The following is a 20,675-nucleotide window of genomic DNA, read 5'->3' as shown; positions in this document are numbered from 1 at the left end:
GTCAGCTTCAGCGCAATAAAGGAAACACAGCAAAGCAACAGAAAGCACTGTCCCAAGAGAAGGGTTCACAGCCACATGCTAACATCACAGGTTACACTCACAGACTGTGCGTTGTTATGGCTTCTGGTTTAGCCACATGCTAACATGGCAGGTTACACTCACAGACTGTGCGTTATGGCTTCTGGTTTGGCCACATGCTAACATCACAGATTACACTCACAGACTGTGCGTTGTTATGGCTTCTGGTTTAGCCACATGCTAACATCGCAGGTTACACTTACAGAAGGTGTGCGTTGTTATGGTTTTAATATAATTATCAGAAATGGGAAGATGGAATTTCTCACTTATTTTTGGGTTCTTGTGCATTATGGATCTGAGTCAAACATTTGTGATTTTTCAGAAAAGGTTATTCAGTTCAAAACTAACCAAATAACCTATATATTGTTGCAATAAAAAAAGTGCTCCCTCACCTCCAGTTTGTTTGTTGATGTGTCAGTCTGTGATAAGCCCGCCCTCCCTCAAGAACAGAAATACCCGAGTTTCCTAACAATTTACTGTCAATACAGAAACATCAGTGGCCCTAAAAATGTACCCATCAATACAGAAACCTCACCCCCCTAAATACAACATAAGTTTAAAAAAGGCAGACACAGAAAGACAGACTGAATTAGAACAGTTGACACCTTTATCCAAAGTGACTTACAGTTGATTAGACTAAGCAGGGGACAATCCCCCCTGGAGCAATGTGGGTTTAAGGGCCTTTCTAACCACCAACCTTCTGGGTCCCAGTAAAGCCGCTTAGCCACTATGATAGAGGCTGTCTGAAAAAACCCACTTATAATGAAATATAAATTTATTCACTGAATTAATATCAGAGTGTAACTCCTGTCTCTAAATACAGAATTTTTTAGATCTGATCTTTACCCATTTTCCACAGAGCTACGCCACTGTTACAGACACCTTCATTGGACAGATCTGTATACGAGTCTGGAGAGAAGAACAATGAAAGAATGGAAACAGTCTCTCAGTGAAGGAGTGTTTAAAAGTGTAGAGAGGAGTGTTGTTACTGGGGTCAGAGAATGATACCTGCCCCCTGTCCCAGTCCAGCTGCACTCTGACCCTCTGGAGTTCCCTCTGCACAGTGAGGGCTGTAGATGGGGAGGTCAGGGCTGTGTATTTCCCACTCTCATACTTATATATACTCCACACTCCTCCTGTTGAGTTCATATTCATATCCCCTTTCCTGCTGATGGACTCTTTAACCACACCCACCCACCAGTTCCCACCCCCCACTTCTACATCCCAGTAGTGTCTCCCTGAGCTGAATCCCTCAGAGCCCAGCACCCAATACCACCCATCAAATCTCTCTGGATTATCAGGAACCTGCTGTCCCTCATCACTGTATCTCACACTGGTCAGATCCTCAGACAGTGAGAGGTCGGGATGTGCTGTGTTTGGGTCCAGAGTCACAGGAGCTGAAGGGACAGAGAATGGGACGTCAGCACTGATCTGCACAAAGGGAAATATTGGGCTTCAAAGGATATGTACTGGTCTTCAACAAAGCCACCATTACAACTTAAAAACTAAAATATGAAACTATTTCAAAAAACTATTTCACACAGTGTATAATAATTGGAAGAGGGAGCAAAACCTCCTTCCCCTTCAATGCAGTATCAGTGTTAAAGCAGAATTTTATTATGAGCATCAGTGAGATTAAGGACTGGTGCTCAGTCTCTTCACTCCAGGGCTCTAACAGACAGGACCAATATGACTCTGACTGGCTTCATCAGCTTGTGGAAAGGATGCTGAAGATTCCCCCTGTACAGTGACAATGTGGAGCTCCCTGCCCCCAGTACTCACTGTATTGAACAGTCCCCAGCATCTTCTCCCACACTCTGTACTTCAGATTGCTCAGGTGCTTGGCCACATCAATCAGCACTCCTGAGACCTTCTCTGGATCCCCCAGTGTGCACTGGGCTCTGCAATAATACTCAGGAGTCACTTGTGCTGTGGGTGTGGCTTCATTACCATAGAAGATTTTCAGCAGCAACATCAGATCTTCATTCTGTAAGAAAATGGCTCCATCCCTCTCAGCGTTCTGCCACACAGCCCCACTGAGAAACACACACTCACAGCCCCACTGAGAGACACACACTCACAGCCCCACTGAGAGACACACGCTCACAGCCCCACTGAGAGACACACACTCACAGCCCCACTGAGAGACACACACTCACAGCCCCACTGAGAAACACACACTCACAGCCCCACTGAGAGACACACACTCACAGCACCACTGAGAAACACACACTCACAGCCCCACTGAGGGACACACACTCACAGCCCCACTGAGAGACACACACTCACAGCCCCACTGAGAGACACACACTCACAGCCCCACTGAGAGACACACACTCACAGCCCCACTGAGAGACACACACTCATAGCCTGACCCCACTGAGAGACACACACTCACAGCCTGACCCCACTGAGAGACACACACTCACAGCCCCACTGAGAGACACACTCACAGCCCCACTGAGAGACACACACTCACAGCACCACTGAGAAACACACACTCACAGCCCCACTGAGGGACACACACTCACAGCCCCACTGAGAGACACACACTCACAGCCCCACTGAGAGACACACTCACAGCCCCACTGAGAGACACACACTCACAGCCCCACTGAGGGACACACACTCACAGGAGCTGATGAGAGAGGATGCAGTCTCCTTACCTGTTCTGGGAATCCTTGTAGTTCTGAAATAAGGAGAGGGAATAATTATGACTGCAGCAAATACTCATTCCAGTTAAACTGTGAATCGACAGGAGCATCTGACTGCATGTTACTGAACATGCTATTCATAGGACATGTTACATAGAAACTAAATATGTGGCTTTAACACAGTTGTATATGTGTAAAATGTGTGCCTGTAGGATGATGAATGTAGGATGATTCATAAATAAATTGTTTAAAACATACAAAAATAAGACTTTCATTTTACCACTTGATAAAGCGTTGAAGAGATTTTATGATATTAGCCAGTTTACATGAAACGGTGTTTTAGAGAATACTATACTTTATGAATGAATGTGTGTGAGCATTAACAGCAGTGTGTAGAGTCCTCCAGACACAGAGTGATCGGGTCTTACCTGCAGGAATGAGAGGTCTTCAGCTCCCAGCTCCTGTTCTATGGCTCTGATCTGTTCTGAAAGGGATGATATCTCTTCTGTCATCTTCTCAATCTTCTCCTTCATCATCTGACTCTTCTGCTCCTCTTCCTCCCTCAGTGCAGTGATCCTGGCTGCCTCTTCATCTTTTAGGAACTGCTGAAGTTTCTCAAACTCCATCTTTATCTGTCTCTCTGTGTGCTGGGCCTGGCTCTGGAATAAACATTATTCACCATCATTTCAGCACAATCCAGAGCTGCATTTTCAACACTGTGATTTAAAGGCCTCAGTTCAGTACCTTGATGTGCTCTGCTGTTTGATCACAGATTAGTTTCACTGCATTGAAGGCTTTTAGCTTCTCCTGCAGTGGAGCCATTGCAGTCCTGAGTTTCTCCTGGAAAGAAATGACAGTCTACACTTTACTGAGGAAACAGACCCACAGTAAACTTCACTGCCTACACAGACAGCACAAGAGCCCCTGCTCAGACAGAGGGGAGCCAGAATGGAGACTCAGGTCACAGCGTGTAGAAAGCAATGTACAAAACTATAAAATCAGAGCTACAAAGTGAGGTGTTGTTGGGAGTGTTTCACTTGTGTATGTGTGAGTATTTCACATGTGTGTGTATGTACAGGGGGGTCCAAAGAAGAGCAAGAAGCAGAATGCAGAATCCACAATCACCTGACCTCAACCCCACTGAACATTTATGGGGGCACTTGAAGACGGACAAAAGCCAATAATTGAGTAAGTCGCAGGGTTGCCAGTTCCTTTCTACCCTGGGTGTGTCCAAGTGTCCCTGAGCAAGACACCTAATCCCCAAATGCTCCTGACAAGCTGGTTGGTGCCTTGCATGGCAACCAATCACCGGTGGTGTGTGGGTGTGTGAATGAATGGGTGAATGAGAAGCATCAATTTTACAGCACTTTGGATGAAGGCCAACCATCTACCATTTACCTTTCATCAGGTTTTGGGCACGTTGCCGTAAAAGCAATCGGTGGACATACCAAGAAGAAATTCTGAAATTAATGTCATCTTTGAACTCAAAATGTTATGCTGATAATGTAATTAGGAATAAAGAAGTTTGTATTAAATGAGAAAAGAATGCAAAATAGAAGCATTTTCAGGAGTGGTCTCCCCACTCTATGTGTGAGTGTTTCACATGTGTATGTGTGAGTGTTTCACATGGGTATGTGTGAGTGTTTCACATGGGTATGTGTGAGTGTTTCACATGGGTATGTGTGAGTGTTTCACATGTGTATGTGTGAGTGTTTCACATGTGTATGTGTGAGTGTTTCACATGGGTATGTGTGAGTGTTTCACATGGGTATGTGTGAGTGTTTCACATGGGTATGTGTGAGTGTTTCAAATGTGTATGTGTGAGTGTTTCACATGGGTAGGTGTGAGTGTTTCACATGGGTATGTGTGAGTGTTTCACATGTGTATGTGTGAGTGTTTCACATGTGTATGTGTGAGTGTTTCACATGTGTATGTGTGAGTGTTTCACATGAGTATGTGTGAGTGTTTCACATGGGTATGTGTGAGTGTTTCACATGTGTATGTGTGAGTGTTTCACATGTGTATGTGTGAGTGTTTCACATGTGTATGTGTGAGTGTTTCACATGTGTATGTGTGAGTGTTTCACATGTGTATGTGTGAGTGTTTCAAATGTGTATGTGTGAGTGTTTCACATGGGTAGGTGTGAGTGTTTCACATGGGTATGTGTGAGTGTTTCACATGTGTATGTGTGAGTGTTTCACATGTGTATGTGTGAGTGTTTCACATGTGTATGTGTGAGTGTTTCACATGAGTATGTGTGAGTGTTTCACATGGGTATGTGTGAGTGTTTCACATGTGTATGTGTGAGTGTTTCACATGTGTATGTGTGAGTGTTTCACATGTGTATGTGTGAGTGTTTCACATGTGTATGTGTGAGTGTTTCACATGTGTATGTGTGAGTGTTTCACATGGGTATGTGTGAGTGTTTCACATGTGTATGTGTGAGTGTTTCACATGGGTATGTGTGAGTGTTTCACATGTGTATGTGAGAGTGTTTCACATGGGTATGTGTGAGTGTTTCACATGTGTATGTGTGAGTGTTTCACATGGGTATGTGTGAGTGTTTCACATGTGTATGTGTGAGTGTTTCACATGGGTAGATGTGACTGTTTCACATGTGTATGTGTGAGTGTTTCACATGGGTATGTGTGAGTGTTTCACATGTGTATGTGTGAGTGTTTCACATGGGTAGGTGTGAGTGTTTCACATGGGTATGTGTGAGTGTTTCACATGGGTAGGTGTGAGTGTTTCACATGTGTATGTGTGAGTGTTTCACATGTGTATGTGTGAGTGTTTCACATGTGTATGTGTGAGTGTTTCACATGGGTAGGTGTGAGTGTTTCACATGGTTATGTGTGAGTGTTTCACATGGGTAGGTGTGAGTGTTTCACATGGGTATGTGTGAGTGTTTCACATGTGTATGTGTGAGTGTTTCACATGGGTAGGTGTGAGTGTTTCACATGTGTATGTGTGAGTGTTTCACATGGGTAGGTGTGAGTGTTTCACATGGGTATGTGTGAGTGTTTCACATGGGTAGGTGTGAGTGTTTCACATGTGTATGTGTGAGTGTTTCACATGGGTATGTGTGAGTGTTTCACATGTGTATGTGTGAGTGTTTCACATGTGTATGTGTGAGTGTTTCACATGGGTAGGTGTGAGTGTTTCACATGGTTATGTGTGAGTGTTTCACATGGGTAGGTGTGAGTGTTTCACATGGGTATGTGTGAGTGTTTCACATGTGTATGTGTGAGTGTTTCACATGGGTAGGTGTGAGTGTTTCACATGGGTAGGTGTGAGTGTTTCACATGGGTAGATGTAAGCAATGTTTGAATTTTGCTCTCGACCGCCTCTCAGTTTTGGATATGTGTGTGTTTGGTTATGGTTTTGTTCTGTGCTTATTTCTGATGATGTAGTAAACTTCATAAAATTAAAACCCAGCTATTTGAAGCCCAAATATTTAGGAAAAGTGGAAGGAGCAATGGCAGAGGATCACCAGGGAAGAACCCCACATCTGGAGATATCTATGGGACTAACCTGCTCCTCTCTCTTCCCCCCCCTCCTGACCCTCTCTCCTTCCACTCTCTCCTGCCCCCCCCCCCTTTATTAGTTTTGTGAACTAAACGGTCATGACGAAGCCCAACTTCGTCAATATATAAATATTTTTGATCATCCCATTTTCCATACCCTGTAATCAGTATTATCTGCAGTTTAACTTGTAAATAGTTAGTTGTTAAAGTCTAAATTCTGTGATCAAAGACTTACCTTATTCTCTTCTGCAGCCTCCTGAACTGGTAGCATTTTATGTTTTTCATGTTTTCTTGAAGTTTGGCAGATAACACAGATGGGTATTTGATCCTCCAGACAGAAGAGTTTGAGTTTCTCACTGTGCAGACTGCAGAGCACTTCAGATCCTGCTTCAGCTCTCTGACTTCTCTCCTTTAAGAACGCCTCACAGGTATTCCTCAGAGAAAGGTTAATTGGAGGAAAATCCATAGAGGCTCTTCTCCTGCAGACTGGGCACTCTCGAGATTCCTTCTGATCCCAGTACTGCTGCAGACAGGCCTTACAGAAGCTGTGACTGCATCTCAGGACAACAGGATCCCTGAAGATTTCAGAGCACACAGAACAGGAGAGTTCCTCTTCCAGGAGAGAAGATCCAGAGGCCATTCTGTCCCGTCTGTTCAGTCTCTGCTAAATCTGCAGTTTGGTTTCACTTTTACTTACTGCTGTTACACAAACTTAAATTAGACTGTCTTTAAATTAGTCTCAAGTCTCTGCTCTTCTCAGTCAATATCTTGAGAAAAGCTTTTGTTTCTGAAACATATTCACGGTCAAATCATATCATAACACTCCCAGTGTAATTACATTTCCCCCGTGTGAGACTGTACTTCCCTCTTCCTGTTTGAACGTCTGATTATCAGAGACACTTCCTGCAGGGGGCAGCATTGTGTGGTTTGAGTGGCTGATCTGCCAGCAGATTCACACCAGCCCTGTTCTTCAGGGTCTGGCAGTTCACTCATGTTAAATTTAATCTTACACCTTAAAGGTCAAAGATCTTCCCAAAGATTTTTTCCTTAACATTGACAAAATCCAGGTTTTCGAGATTATCATTTGCTTTATGCTTGAATTTGATGTCTCACAAATTGTGAGTTTTAGTGGTCATGTGTCCATAAGTTCATCAAATAAGATCTACAGTTGCAATTAAAATTATTCAACCCCCATTGCAGATTAGGTTTATTGGCAAAATATACAATTTCTCAGCTGTTTGCAATAAACAAATGACACAAGAACTGTTTAAGTAGTTCAATGAAACATAATATTACAAAATATTACAAGGGTTTTTAACCACATTCAACACAAAATGCTACTTTTAATCACTACTGCTGTCTCAAAATGATTCAACCCCTTCATGACAAGCATCTTCAGTACTTAGTAGAGCTCCCTTTTGCTGTTATGACCTGCTGCAAACGCGATGCATAGCCAGACACCAGCTTCTGACAGCGTTCCTGAGGAATCTTAGCCCATTCCTCATGGGCAATGGCCTCCAGTTCAGTAATATTCTTGGGTGTGCGTTTGGCAACCGCCTTCTTCAAATCCCACCAGAGATTTTCTATGGGGTTCAAGTCAGGCGACTGTGACGGCCACTCTAGAATCTTCCATTGCTTCTTCTGAAACCAAGCCTTGGTGGACTTTGAGGTATGCTTGGGATCATTGTCCTGCTGTAAGGTCCAACTACGCCCAAGCTTCAGCTTCATCACAGACGGCATGAGGTTTTTCCCTAAGATTTCCTGATACTTGACTGAATCCATCGTGCCCTCCACACGCTGCAGGGTTCCAGTGCCAGAGGCAGCAAAGCAGCCCCAGAGCATCACCGAGCCACCGCCATGCTTCACTTTAGGCAGGGTGTTCTTTTCACCATATGCTTCATTCTTCTTCCTCCAGGCATACCGCTGATCCATGGGCCCAAAAAGTTCCATCGCTCCACAGAACAGAATTCCAAAACTTCTGTGGCTTATTTAGATGGTTTTGAGCATATTGGAGCTGACTTTTCTTGTGCTTTTGGGTCAGTAGTGGTGTACGTCTTGGAGTCCGGGCATGGAGCCCTTCGGTGTTCAGTATGCGCCTTACTGGGCAAACTGAAACCTCAGTGCCTGCTGCCACCAAGTCTTGCTGCAGGTGTTTTGCAGTCACTCTTGGGTTTTTGACCACTTGCCTCCTCAGGAATCTGGTGGCAGCTGCTGATAGCTTCCTCTTTCTGCCACATCCAGGTAGTGTAGCCACTGTTCCTTTAACTTTAAACTTGCGAACTATGCTTCCAACTGTATCTCTAGGAACATTCAGTGCTTTTGCTATCTTTTTGTATCCTTTTCCTTGTTTGTGCAAATATTTATAACATGCAATCAAACGTCACTCTCAACAAACCCCTAGCCAGTCCAGGTATTTATGCGTTTTATCTCAAGCACACCTGAACTCATTAGTTGCACCAGGTGTGCTTGAAACAGGGGGTTTAATAATTTTGAGACAGCAGTAGTGCTTAAAAGTGGCATTTTTAATTGAATGTGGATTGAAATCCTTGTAATATTTTATAATATTATGTTTCATTGAACTACTTAAACAGTTCTTGTGTAATTTGTTTATTGCAAACAGCTGAGAAATTGTATATTTTGCCAATAAACCTAATGTGCAATGGGGGTTGAATAATTTTGACTGCAACTGTAATTAACCTCAGTCTAATTGTTTAGGACAGAGTGTGAAACCAGCGGCCCCGGGCCGCATCCCACCGGGGGAGCATCAGAGGAGATCAAACGCGTTGCCCATGACAACCTTCAGCCCTGTTTCCATGTGAGGGACGCAAGCCAAACCACACGAGCCAATGATGCCATCTAGTGGTGATCATGCGCTACTACAGCCACTCTGAAGATCATACACTGGGAAGGTGAATACAAATATTACAATAAGGATTGTATCTCAGAATATGTCTTGTGTTAACATAAGGGTTGCAGTTAGGGTTCATCTAAGGATTGCGGTTGAAGTTACTCATCATAACGGTCTTAAAACACATTTGTATTTATTTATTTCATCATGGTTGTAACATGAACTGTAGCAGTTACCTGGATGGGGTGCCAAACCCTCTGAATGGGAAATCAGAAGAATGGAAATGAAACGACACGGGAAACAGAAATGGCGAATGAAAGGGGAAACACCTACAGTCCCTAAAAGATAAAAACCCTCAATGGCTGCCTGACCAAAATAATCCCATGAGAGACTCAGAATTCCCCGAGTCAGCTTCAGCGCAATAAAGGAAACACAGCAAAGCAACAGAAAGCACTGTCCCAAGGGAAGGGTTCACAGCCACATGCTAACATCGCAGGTTACACTCACAGACTGTGCGTCGTTATGGTTTCTGGTTTAGCCACATGCTAACATCGCAGATTACACTCACAGACTGTGCGTCGTTATGGCTTCTGGTTTAGCCACATGCTAACATGGCAGGTTACACTCACAGACTGTGCGTCGTTATGGTTTCTGGTTTAGCCACATGCTAACATCACAGATTACACTCACAGACTGTGCGTCGTTATGGTTTCTGGTTTAGCCACATGCTAACATCGCAGATTACACTCAGGCTGTGCGTTGTTATGGTTTCTGGTTTAGCCACATGCTAACATCACAGATTACACTCACAGACGGTGTTGTTATGGCTTCTGGTTTAGCCACATGTTAACATCACAGATTACACTCACAGAAGGTGTGCGTTGTTATGGCTTCTGGTTTAGCCACATGCTAACATCACAGGTTACACTCACAGAAGGTGTGCGTTGTTATGGCTTCTGGTTTAGCCACATGCTAACATCACATTTACACTCACAGACTGTGAGGTATGACTTCAATATAATTATCAGAAATGGGAAAATTGAATTTCTCACTTATTTTTGGGTTATTGTGCATTATGGATCTGAGTCATAAGTCAGACATTTGTGATTTTTCAGAAAAGGTTATTCAGTTCAAAACTAACCAAATAACCTATATATTGTTGCAATAAAAAAATCAGGTACATAGCAAATAATCAAGGTGAATAAAAATTTTACCTTGCAACAAAACAAAATAAAAGGATAATCATAGAAATACAAAAACAGCAGTGCTCCCTCATCTCCAGTTTGTTTGTTGATGTGTCAGTCTGTGATAAGCCCGCCCTGCCTCAAGAACAGAAATACCTGAGTTTCCTAACAATTTACTGCCAATACATAAACATCAGTGCCCCTAAAAATGTACCCCTCAATACAGGAACCTCACCCCCCTTTATACAAAATAAGTTTTAAAAAAGGCAGGCACAGAAAGAAAGACAGACAGACAGACAGACAGACTGACTGAATCAGAACTGCTGACACCTTTATCCAAAGCGACTTACAGTTGATTAGACTAAGCAGGGGACAATCCCCCCAGGGCCTTTCTCAAAGGCACAACAGCTGTGCAGATTTAATTGTGGCTACACTGGGATTTGAACCACCAACCTTCTGGGTCCCGGTAAAGCCGCTTAGCCACGAGGCTACAGGCTGTCAGAAAAAACACACTCATAATGAAATATATATTTATTCACTGAATTAATATCTGAGTGCAACTCTCGTCTGCAAATACAGAATCTTTTAGATCTGACCTTTACCCATTTTCCACAGAGTTACTCCACTGTTACAGACACCTTAATTGGACAGATATGTAGAGGAGTAAGATCAGGCCTAAAGAATGGAAACTGTCTCTCAGTGAAGGAGAGTTTAAAAGTGTAGAGAGGAGTGTTGTCACTGGGGTCAGAGAATGAAACTTCCCCCCTCTCCCAGTCCAGCTGCACTCTGACCCTCTGGAGGTCCCTCTGCACAGTGAGGGCTGTAGGTGAAGAGGTCAAGGCATAGTATTTCCCACTGCCATACTTAAATATACTCCACACTCCTCCTGTTGGGCTCAGATCCAAACGCCCTTTCCTGCTGATGGACTCTTTAACCACACCCACCTGCCAGTACACACCCCCCACTTCTACATCCCAGCAGTGTCTCCCTGAGCTGAATCCCTCAGAGCCCAGCACACAACCCCACCAATCAAATCTCTCTGGATTATCAGGAACCTGCTGTTTCTCATCGCTGCGTCTCACACTGGTCAGATCCTCAGACAGTGAGAGGTCGGGATGTGCTGTGTTTGGATCCAGAGTCACAGGAGCTGAAGGGACAGAGAATGAGACGTCAGCACTGATCTGCACAAAGGGAAATTATGGGCTTCTCAGGATATGAACTGATTTTCACCAAAACCACCATTACAACTTCAGAACTAAAATATGAAACTATTTCAAGAAACAAAAAACTATTTCTCACAGTGTATAATAATTGGAAGAGGGAACAAAACCTCCTTCCCCTTCAATGCAGTGTTGGTGTTAAAGCAACATTTTATTATGAGCATCAGTGAGATTAAGGACTGGTGCTCAGTCTCTTCACTCCAGGGCTCTTACACAGACAGGATCAATATGACTCTGACTGGCTTCATCAGCATGTGGAAAGATGCTGAAGATTGCCCCTGTATAGTGACAATGTGGAGCTCCCTGCCCCCAGTACTCACTGTATTGAACAGTCCCCAGCATCTTCTCCCACACTCCGTACTTCACATTGCCCAGGTGCTTGGCCACATCAATCAACGCTCCTGAGACCTTCTCTGGATCCCCCAGTGTGCACTGGGCTCTGCAATAATATTCAGGAGTCACTTGTGCTGTGCGCATGGCTTCATTACCATAGAAGATTATCAGCAGCAACATCAGATCTTCATTCTGTAAGAAAATGGCTCCATCCCTCCCAGCATTCTGCCACAGAGCCCCACTGAGAAACACACACTCACAGCCCCACTGAGAGACACACACTCACAGCCCTACTGAGAAACACATACTCGCAGCCCCACTGAGAGACACACACGTGCAGCCCCACTGAGAGACACACACTCACAGCCCCACTGAGAGACACACACTCACAGCCCCACTAGAGACACACACTCACAGCCCCACTGAGAGACACACACTCACAGCCCCACTAAGAGACACACACTCACAGCCCCACTGAGAGACACACACTCACAGCCCCACTGAGAGACACACACTCACAGCCCCACTGAGGGACACACACTCACAGCCCCACTGAGAGACACACACTCACAGCCCCACTGAGAGACACACACTCACAGCCCCACTGAGGGACACACACTCACAGGACCTGATGAGAGGATGCAGTCTCCTTACCTGTTCTGTGACTCCTTGTAGTTCTGAAATAAGGAGAGTGAATTATTATGACTGCAGCAAATACTCATTCCAGTTAAACTGTGAATCCACAGGACCATCTGACTGCATGTTACTGAACATGCTTTACATCTGACAAATTACATAGAAAACTAAATATGTGGCGAAAACACAGTTGCATGTGTAAAATGTTTGCATGTAGGATGATGAATCTCGAATGACGAGTGAATAAAAAAACTACAAAAATGAGACTTTAATTCCACAGCTTGATAAAGTGTTGAAGAGATTTGATTATATTAGCCAGTTTACATGAAACGGTGTTTTAGAGAATACTATACTTTATGAATGAATGTGTGTGAGCATTAACAGCAGTTTGATTAGAGTCCTCCAGACACAGAGTGATCGGGTCTTACCTGCAGGAATGAGATGTCTTCAGCTCCCAGCTCCTGTTCTATGGCTCTGATCTGTTCTGAAAGGGATGATATCTCTTCTGTCATCTTCTCAATCTTCTTCTTCATCTTCTGACTCTTCTGCTCCTCTTCCTCCCTCAGTGCAGTGATCCTGGCTGCCTCTTCATCTTTTAGGAACTGTTGAAGTTTCTCAAACTCCATCTTTATCTGTCTCTCTGTGTGCTGGGCCTGGCTCTGGAATAAACATTATTCACCATCATTTCAGCACAATCCAGTGCTGCATTTTCAACACTGTGATTTAAAGGCCTCAGTTCAGTACCTTGATGTGCTCTGCTGTTTGATCACAGATTACTTTCACTGCATTAAAGGCTTTTAACTCCTTCTGTAGTGGAGCCAGTGCAGTCCTGAGTTTCTCCTGGAAAGAAATGACAGAGTCCACACTTTACTGAGGAAACAGACCCACAGTAAACTTCAATGCCTACACAGACAGCACAAGAGCCCCTGCTCAGACAGAGGGGAGCCAGAATGGAGACTCAGGTCACAGCTTGTGTAAAAACAATGGACAAAACTATAAAATCAGAGAAACAAAGTGAGGTGTTTTTGGGTTGTTGGGAGTGTTTCACTTGTGTATGTGTGAGTATTTCACATGTGTGTTTGCACAGTGGGGTCCAAAGAAGAGCAAGGAGTGCTGCAGAATCCACAATCACCTGACCTCAACCCCACTGAACATTTATGGAAGCACTTGAAACCAAAAGCCAATAATTGAGTAAGTCGCAGGGTTCCCAGTTCCTTTCCACCCTGGGTGTGTCGAAGTGTCCCTGAGCAAGTCACCTAATCCCCAAATGCTCCTGACGAGCTGGTTGATGCCTTGCATGGCAACCAATCGCCGGTGGTGTGTGAGTGTGTGTATGAATGGGTGAATGAGAAGCATAAATTTTACAGCACTTTGGATAAAGGCCAACCATTTACCATTTACCTTTCATCAGGTTTTGGGCACGTTGCCATTAAAGCAATCGGTGGACCGATTGATACCGATTGATACAAAACTCAAAATGTTTTGCTGATAATATAATTAGGAATGAAAAAGTTTGTATTAAATTAGAAAAGAATGCAAAATAGATTTTCAGGAGTGGTCTCCCCACTGTATGAGTGAGTGTTTCACATGGGTATGTGTGAGTGTTTCACATGTGTATGTGTGAGTGTTTCACATGTGTATGTGTGAGTGTTTCACATGGGTATGTGTGAGTGTTTCACATGGGTATGTGTGAGTGTTTCACATGGGTATGTGTGAGTGTTTCACATGGGTATGTGTGAGTGTTTCACATGTGTATGTGTGAGTGTTTCACATGGGTATGTGTGAGTGTTTCACATGTGTATGTGTGAGTGTTTCACATGGGTATGTGTGAGTGTTTCACATGTGTATGTGTGAGTGTTTCACATGGGTAGGTGTGAGTGTTTCACATGGGTAGGTGTGAGTGTTTCACATGTGTATGTGTGAGTGTTTCACATGTGTATGTGTGAGTGTTTCACATGGGTATGTGTGAGTGTTTCACATGGGTAGATGTGAGTGTTTCACATGTGTATGTGTGAGTGTTTCACATGTGTATGTGTGAGTGTTTCACATGGGTATGTGTGAGTGTTTCACATGGGTATGTGTGAGTGTTTCACATGTGTATGTGTGAGTGTTTCACATGGGTATGTGTGAGTGTTTCACATGTGTATGTGTGAGTGTTTCACATGGGTATGTGTGAGTGTTTCACATGTGTATGTGTGAGTGTTTCACATGGGTAGGTGTGAGTGTTTCACATGTGTATGTGTGAGTGTTTCACCTGTGTATGTGTGAGTGTTTCACATGGGTATGTGTGAGTGTTACACATGTGTATGTGTGAGTGTTTCACATGGGTATGTGTGAGTGTTTCACATGGGTAGGTGTGAGTGTTTCACATGTGTATGTGTGAGTGTTTCACATGGGTAGGTGTTTTACACTCACACATACACAGTGTGCATTAGTGTTCTGCAGTGGGTTGGTTGCATTTTCTCCTGGATTAGTTAAGTATTATTTGTTTGCTTGCTGATTCTAAATTCAGTTTAGTTGTCATTATAGTGTTCTGTTGTGTACTTGTTTGTTTGTTAGCTATTACAAGTGGTGTTTATTTAGATTCAGTGAAACTGGGTTAGGTGTTTGTTTCTCTCAGGTAAGCTAGGCTATTAAGTTAGGCTATTGTTTTACTGGCTGGCAGGCCACAGCTTTTGTTGTAGGAGGAGCCAATACTTTGCACCCTGCTCAGGCTATTAGTACTGGCACACCTGAACTCACTTCAGTGTGCATTATTGTTCTGCAGTGGGTTGGTTGCATTTTCTGTATTCAGCGTCAGTGTTACTTAAGCAGTTGTGTAGCGCACCAGCGGCAGCTGTGTGCGGCAGCCTCGGCTACTTGCCTCGGCGTACGAAGTCGCAGGTGTACAAAGTCGGGGGTGTCTATCTACGGGTGTCCATCAAGGCTGTCCGAGAGCCTGATGTTTGATTTTGTTTTTGCTGCCTGCCCTCATTCCACTGTGTAGTATTCCCCTTGTCCTCCCTAGTTCCCTCCATGTGTTTCCTTCCCATCCCTGTCGTCTCTCCTCTCCCCAGCTAGACCACTCCGGTCTGCCAGCTCTGGTCGCCTTACGGTTCCCTCTCTACGGGCACCTGGCGGTCGAGCTGCACGTTCACGCCTGTTTTCCGTTCTGGTTCCTCAGTGGTGGAATGACTTGCCTACCGCTGTCAGGACAGCAGAATCCCTCCCCCTATTTCGACGCAGACTCAAAACACACCTCTTCAAACTGTACCTTAGTCCTCCCTCCTGATTTACCCCGCCCCCCCCTTCTGATACCCCTATCCCTGTCTAACCCCCCCCCAAAAATAAATAAATAAATAAAAGAAAAAAAAATTGCACTTATGATGACGACTATATGTTTAGAACAGCAGTCCAGGTGTATTTTCTTAGTTCTGGATGTGATGCTTTGACTTGTGGTAGAACCTATGCACTTGTAAGTCGCTTTGGATTAAAAGCGTCTGCCAAATGACTAAAATGTAAATGTAAATGTAAATGTCCCAGTCCAGCTGCACTCTGACCCTCTGGAGTTCCCTCTGCACAGTGAGGGCTGTAGGTGTGGAGGTCAGGGCTGCGTATTTCCCACTCTCATACTTATATATACCCCACACTCCTCCTGCTGAGTTCATTTTCATATCCCCTTTCCTGCTGATGGACTCTTTAACCACACCCACCCACCAGTCCCTACCCCCCACTTCTACATCCCAGCAGTGTCTCCCTGAGCTGAATCCCTCAGAGCCCAGCACACAACCCCACCTATCAAATCTCTCTGGATTATCAGGAACCTGCTGTCTCTCACCACTGCGTCTCACACTGGTCAGACCCTCAGACAGTGAGAGTTTGGGATGTGCTGTGTTTGGGTCCAGAGTCACAGGAGCTGAAGGGACAGAGAATGAGACGTCAGCACTGATCTGCACAAAGGGAAATCTTGGGTTTCTCAGGATATGAACTGGTTTTCACCAAAACCACCATTACAACCTGAGAACTGATTAATTAAACTATTTCAAGAAACAAAATACGTCTAAAACTATTTCACACAGTGTATAATAACTGGAAGAGGGAGCAAAACCTCCATTCAGCATTTTATTATGAGCATCAGTGAGGACTGGTGCTCAGTCTCTTCACTCCAGGGCTCGAACAGACAGGACCAATATGACTCTGACTGGCTTCATCAGCTTGTGGAAAGATGCTGAAGATTCCCCCTGTACAGTGACAATGTGGAGCTCCCTGCCCCCAGTACTCACTGTATTGAACAGTCCCCAGCATCTTCTCCCACACTCTGTACTTCAGATTGCCCAGGTGCTTGGCCACATCAATCAGCGCTCCTGAGACCTTCTCTGGATCCCTCAGGGTGCACTGGGCTCTGAAATAATATTCAGGAGTCACTTGTGCTGTGGGCGTGGCTTCATTACCATAGAAGATTATCAGCAGCAACATCAGATCTTCATTCTGTAAGAAAATGGCTCCATCCCTCTCAGCATTCTGCCACAAAGCCCTACTGAGAGACACACACTCACAGCCCCACTGAGAAACACACACTCACAGCCCCACTGAGAGACACACACTCACAGCCCCACTGAGAGACATACACTCACAGCCCCACTGAGAGACACACACTCACAGCCCCACTGAGAAACACACACTCACAGCCCCACTGAGGGACACACACTCACAGCCCCACTGAGAGACACACACTCATAGCCCCACTGAGGGACACACACTCACAGGACCTGATGAGAGGATGCAGTCTCCTTACCTGTTCTGTGACTCCTTGTAGTTCTGAAATATGGAGAGTGAATTATTATTACTGCAGCAAATACCCATTCCAGTTAAACTGTGTGAGAATCCACAGGACCATCTGACTGCATGTTACTGAACGTGCTTTACATCTGACATATTACATAGAAACTAAATATGTGGCTTTAACACAGTTGTATATGTGTAAAATGTGTGCACTTTGGATGATAAATGTCGGATGACTAGTAAATAAAAAACGACCTACGAAAATGAGAGTTTAATTCAACTGCTTGATAAAGTATTGAAGAGATTTGATGATATTAGCCAGTTTACGTGAAAAGGTGTTTGAGAGAATATTATATATTATATTGTATAAATGAATGTGTGTGAGCATTAACATCAGTTTGTATAGAGTCCCACAGACACAGAGTGAACGGGTCTTACCTGCAGAAATGAGATGTCTTCAGCTCCCAGCTCCTGTTCTATGGCTCTGATCTGTTCTGAAAGGGATGATATCTCTTCTGTCATCTTCTCAATCTTCTCCTTCATCATCTGACTCTTCTGCTCCTCTTCCTCCCTCAGTGCAGTGATCCTGGCTGCCTCTTCATCCTTTAGGAACTGCCGAAGTTTCTCAAACTCCATCTTTATCTGTCTCTCTGTGTGCTGGGCCTGGCTCTGGAATAAACATCATTCACCATCATTTCAGCACAATCCAGTGCTGCATTTTCAACACTGTGATTGAAAGGCCTCAGTTCAGTACCTTGATGTGCTCTGCTGTTTGATCACAGATTACTTTCACTGCATTGAAGGCTTTTAGCTTCTCATGCAGTGGAGCCAGTGCAGTCCTGAGTTTCTCCTGGAAAGAAATGACAGAGTCCACACTTTACTGAGGAACCAGACCCACAGTAAACGTCACAGCCTACACAGACAGCACAAGAGCCCCTGCTCAGACAGAGGGGAGCCAGAATGGAGACTCAGGTCACAGCTTGTGTAGAACAATGTACAAAACTATAAAATCAGAGCAACAAAGTGAGGTGTTGTTGGGTTGTTGGGAGTGTTTTACTTGTGTATGTGTGAGTATTTCACATGTGTGTCAGGACACATGAGTATGTATGTACAGGGGGGTCCAAAAGTCAGAGACTACATTGAAAATATGGGATGTTTTTTTCTTGATGTAATCCTGGAAATAAAGAGTCACTTCAAAGCTTTGCAAGAACTACTCAAAGGCCAAAGAAGAGCAAGGAGTGCTGCACAATCCACAATCACCTGACCTCAACCCCATATATGGGGGCACTTAGACTGACAAAAGCCAAGCATTCAGTAACATCACAAAATGCTCTTTGGAACATTGTCAAATAATGCTGGGATAACATGAATCATCTGGTTTTGTACAAATTTGTCGAGTCCATGCCAGCTTGAGTGCCCGTTGCCAAATCTTTTAAAAGATTCAACTCGACTCAATTTGTTATTCTGATAATATAATTAGTAATGATGAAGTTTGTATTAGAAAATAACGCAAAATAGAAGCATTTTCAGGACCCCACTGCATGGGTGAGTGTTTCACATGTGTATGTGTGAGTGTTTCACATGGGTATATTCAAAAAGTTTCAATTTTGCCCTCGACAGCCCCTCATAGTTTTGGATATGTGCGTATGGTTGTGGTCTGTTGGTTTCACAAAAACAAACTTGCACATTCTGACCTGAAAATGATCAAAACTGTTTCAGTTCATTTCTTTCCAGTCAATTTATATTAATAAGAAAAAAACACAGTTATTTTCAGCCCAAATATTCATGAAAAGTATAAGGACCCCTCTCCCTCCTGACCCCCTCTCCTGTCACTCTATTGGTCATGTGACACAAAGTGACAATGCAGTAACTACCTCATTACATTCATATTGAATATTAATTATATTTCTGACACAATTTACTCGTTTGATTTAACTGTCAGTAGATGACAGCACTACAGAGCCCAACTTCATCAATATCCAAATATTTTTTAACATCTCATTTTACATACCTTGTAATCAGTATTATCTGCAGTTTAACTTGTACATAGTTAGTTGTTAAAGTCTAAATTCTGTTATCAAACACTTACCTTATTCTCTTCTGCAGCCTCCTGAACTGGTAGCATTTTGTGGTTTTCATGTTTTCTTGAAGTTTGGCAGATAACACAGACAGGTATTTGATCCACCAAACAGAAGAGTTTGAGTTTCTCACTGTGCAGACTGCAGAGCACTTCAGATCCTGCTTCAGCTCTCTGACTTCTCTCCTTTAAGAACGCCTCACAGGTATTCTTCAGATACAGGTTAAGTGGAGGAAAACTCCTCGAAGCTCTTTTCCTGCAAACTGGGCACTCCTGAGATCCCTTCTGATCCCAGTACTGCTGCAGACAGGTCTCACAGACGCTGTGACTGCATCTCAGGACAACAGGATCCCTGAAGATTTCAGAGCACACAGGACAGGAGAGTTCCTCTTCCAGGAGAGAAGATCCAGACGCCATTCTGTCTCCGTCTGTTCAGTCTCTGCTCAATCTGCAGTTTGGTTTCACTTTTACTTACTGCTGTTAGACTTAAAATTCAAAAGGACTGTCATTAAATTAGTGTCAGGTATCTGTTCTTCTGAGTCAACATCTTGAAAAAAGCTTTTGCTTCTGAAACATATTCACAGTGAAATCATTTCATTTCATCCCCCAGTGTAACTAAAGCACTTGTGGGTGTGAAACAGGACTTTGCTCTACCTGTTAGACACACCTGTTTATTATTACATTACATTACTTTAATGGCATTTGGCAGATGCTCTTATCCAGAGCGATGTACAATAGAAGTGCAAAGTGCATTTCAACTGGAAGTACAATTTCAGCTGCTACCTGCACAACAAAGACAAGGACAAGGGCCTATTTGATTTAATACCTCACCACGCAAATATATGAATAAACTTCTTACCTAGCCAAACCAAACTAGCAAACGTATCATGTTGATAACACAAGTAAAGACAACAGTTCAGGTTTACAGGGAGGTAGGGAGGGACAGTCTGTGCTTGAAGGTGGAGATTCTGCTGTTCTGACCTCCACGGGGAGTTTGTTCTGCCACGTGGAGCCAGAACAGACAGTAATCGTGACACACAGGGAGGGGGAGGCTCCACGTGGCCTGTGGTGGCCGAACAAAAAGGTCTGGCAGGCATGCAGGGGCTGATGATTTTTTGGAGGAAAGCTGGGGCTGACCTCTCAACTGCTAGGAAGGCTAGCATGAATGTTTTGAACTTGATGCGAGCCATTACAGGCAGCCAGTGGAGGGAAGTAAGCAGGGGGGTGAAATGAGAATGTTTGGGAAGGTTGAAGACCAGATGAGCTGCTGCATTATGGATAAGTTGGAGAGGTCTGATGGCGGATGCTGGAAGGCCAGCCAGGAGAGAGTTGCAGTTGTCCAGGCAGGTCAAAACCA

The 20,675-nt window shown here is 44.1% G+C and overlaps 2 protein-coding genes across 2 annotated transcripts; both read right to left on the bottom strand.

Moving 5' to 3' along the window:
• Window positions 1–939: 939 nt before the first annotated feature.
• Window positions 940–6,899, bottom strand: LOC133111853 (E3 ubiquitin-protein ligase TRIM35-like). The gene is made up of 6 exons (XM_061222479.1): window positions 6,495–6,899; window positions 3,477–3,572; window positions 3,161–3,391; window positions 2,745–2,767; window positions 1,861–1,979; window positions 940–1,475 (listed from the first exon to the last, which is right to left on the bottom strand). The coding sequence occupies exons 1-6, from the start codon at window positions 6,897–6,899 to the stop codon at window positions 940–942; spliced, it is 1,410 nt and encodes a 469-aa protein (XP_061078463.1).
• Window positions 6,900–11,010: 4,111 nt separating this feature from the next.
• Window positions 11,011–19,735, bottom strand: LOC133111852 (E3 ubiquitin-protein ligase TRIM35-like; the record flags this gene model as incomplete). Its single annotated transcript, XM_061222477.1, has 5 exons — window positions 19,331–19,735; window positions 17,996–18,091; window positions 17,680–17,910; window positions 16,743–16,836; window positions 11,011–11,438 (listed from the first exon to the last, which is right to left on the bottom strand). Coding segments are annotated over exons 1-5 (1,254 nt in total), but the record flags the coding sequence as incomplete, so codon positions are not given.
• Window positions 19,736–20,675: the final 940 nt, after the last annotated feature.

Source organism: Conger conger, chromosome 15 (assembly GCF_963514075.1).
Source record: "Conger conger chromosome 15, fConCon1.1, whole genome shotgun sequence".
NCBI lineage: Eukaryota > Metazoa > Chordata > Actinopteri > Anguilliformes > Congridae > Conger > Conger conger.
This window is presented reverse-complemented; position numbering and strand designations above follow the sequence as displayed.

Excerpts from the sequence above, each read along its gene's own strand:
- LOC133111853 (XM_061222479.1), bottom strand. The coding sequence starts at position 6,899 with ATGGCCTCTGGATCTTCTCTCCTGGAAGAGGAACTCTCCTGTTCTGTG. Across the intron at positions 2,768-3,160 it reads AAGACCTCTCATTCCTGCAG|AACTACAAGGATTCCCAGAA; the intron begins GTAAGACCCGAT and ends TCCTTATTTCAG. Across the intron at positions 1,476-1,860 it reads GCTGGGGACTGTTCAATACA|CTCCTGTGACTCTGGACCCA; the intron begins GTGAGTACTGGG and ends CTGTCCCTTCAG.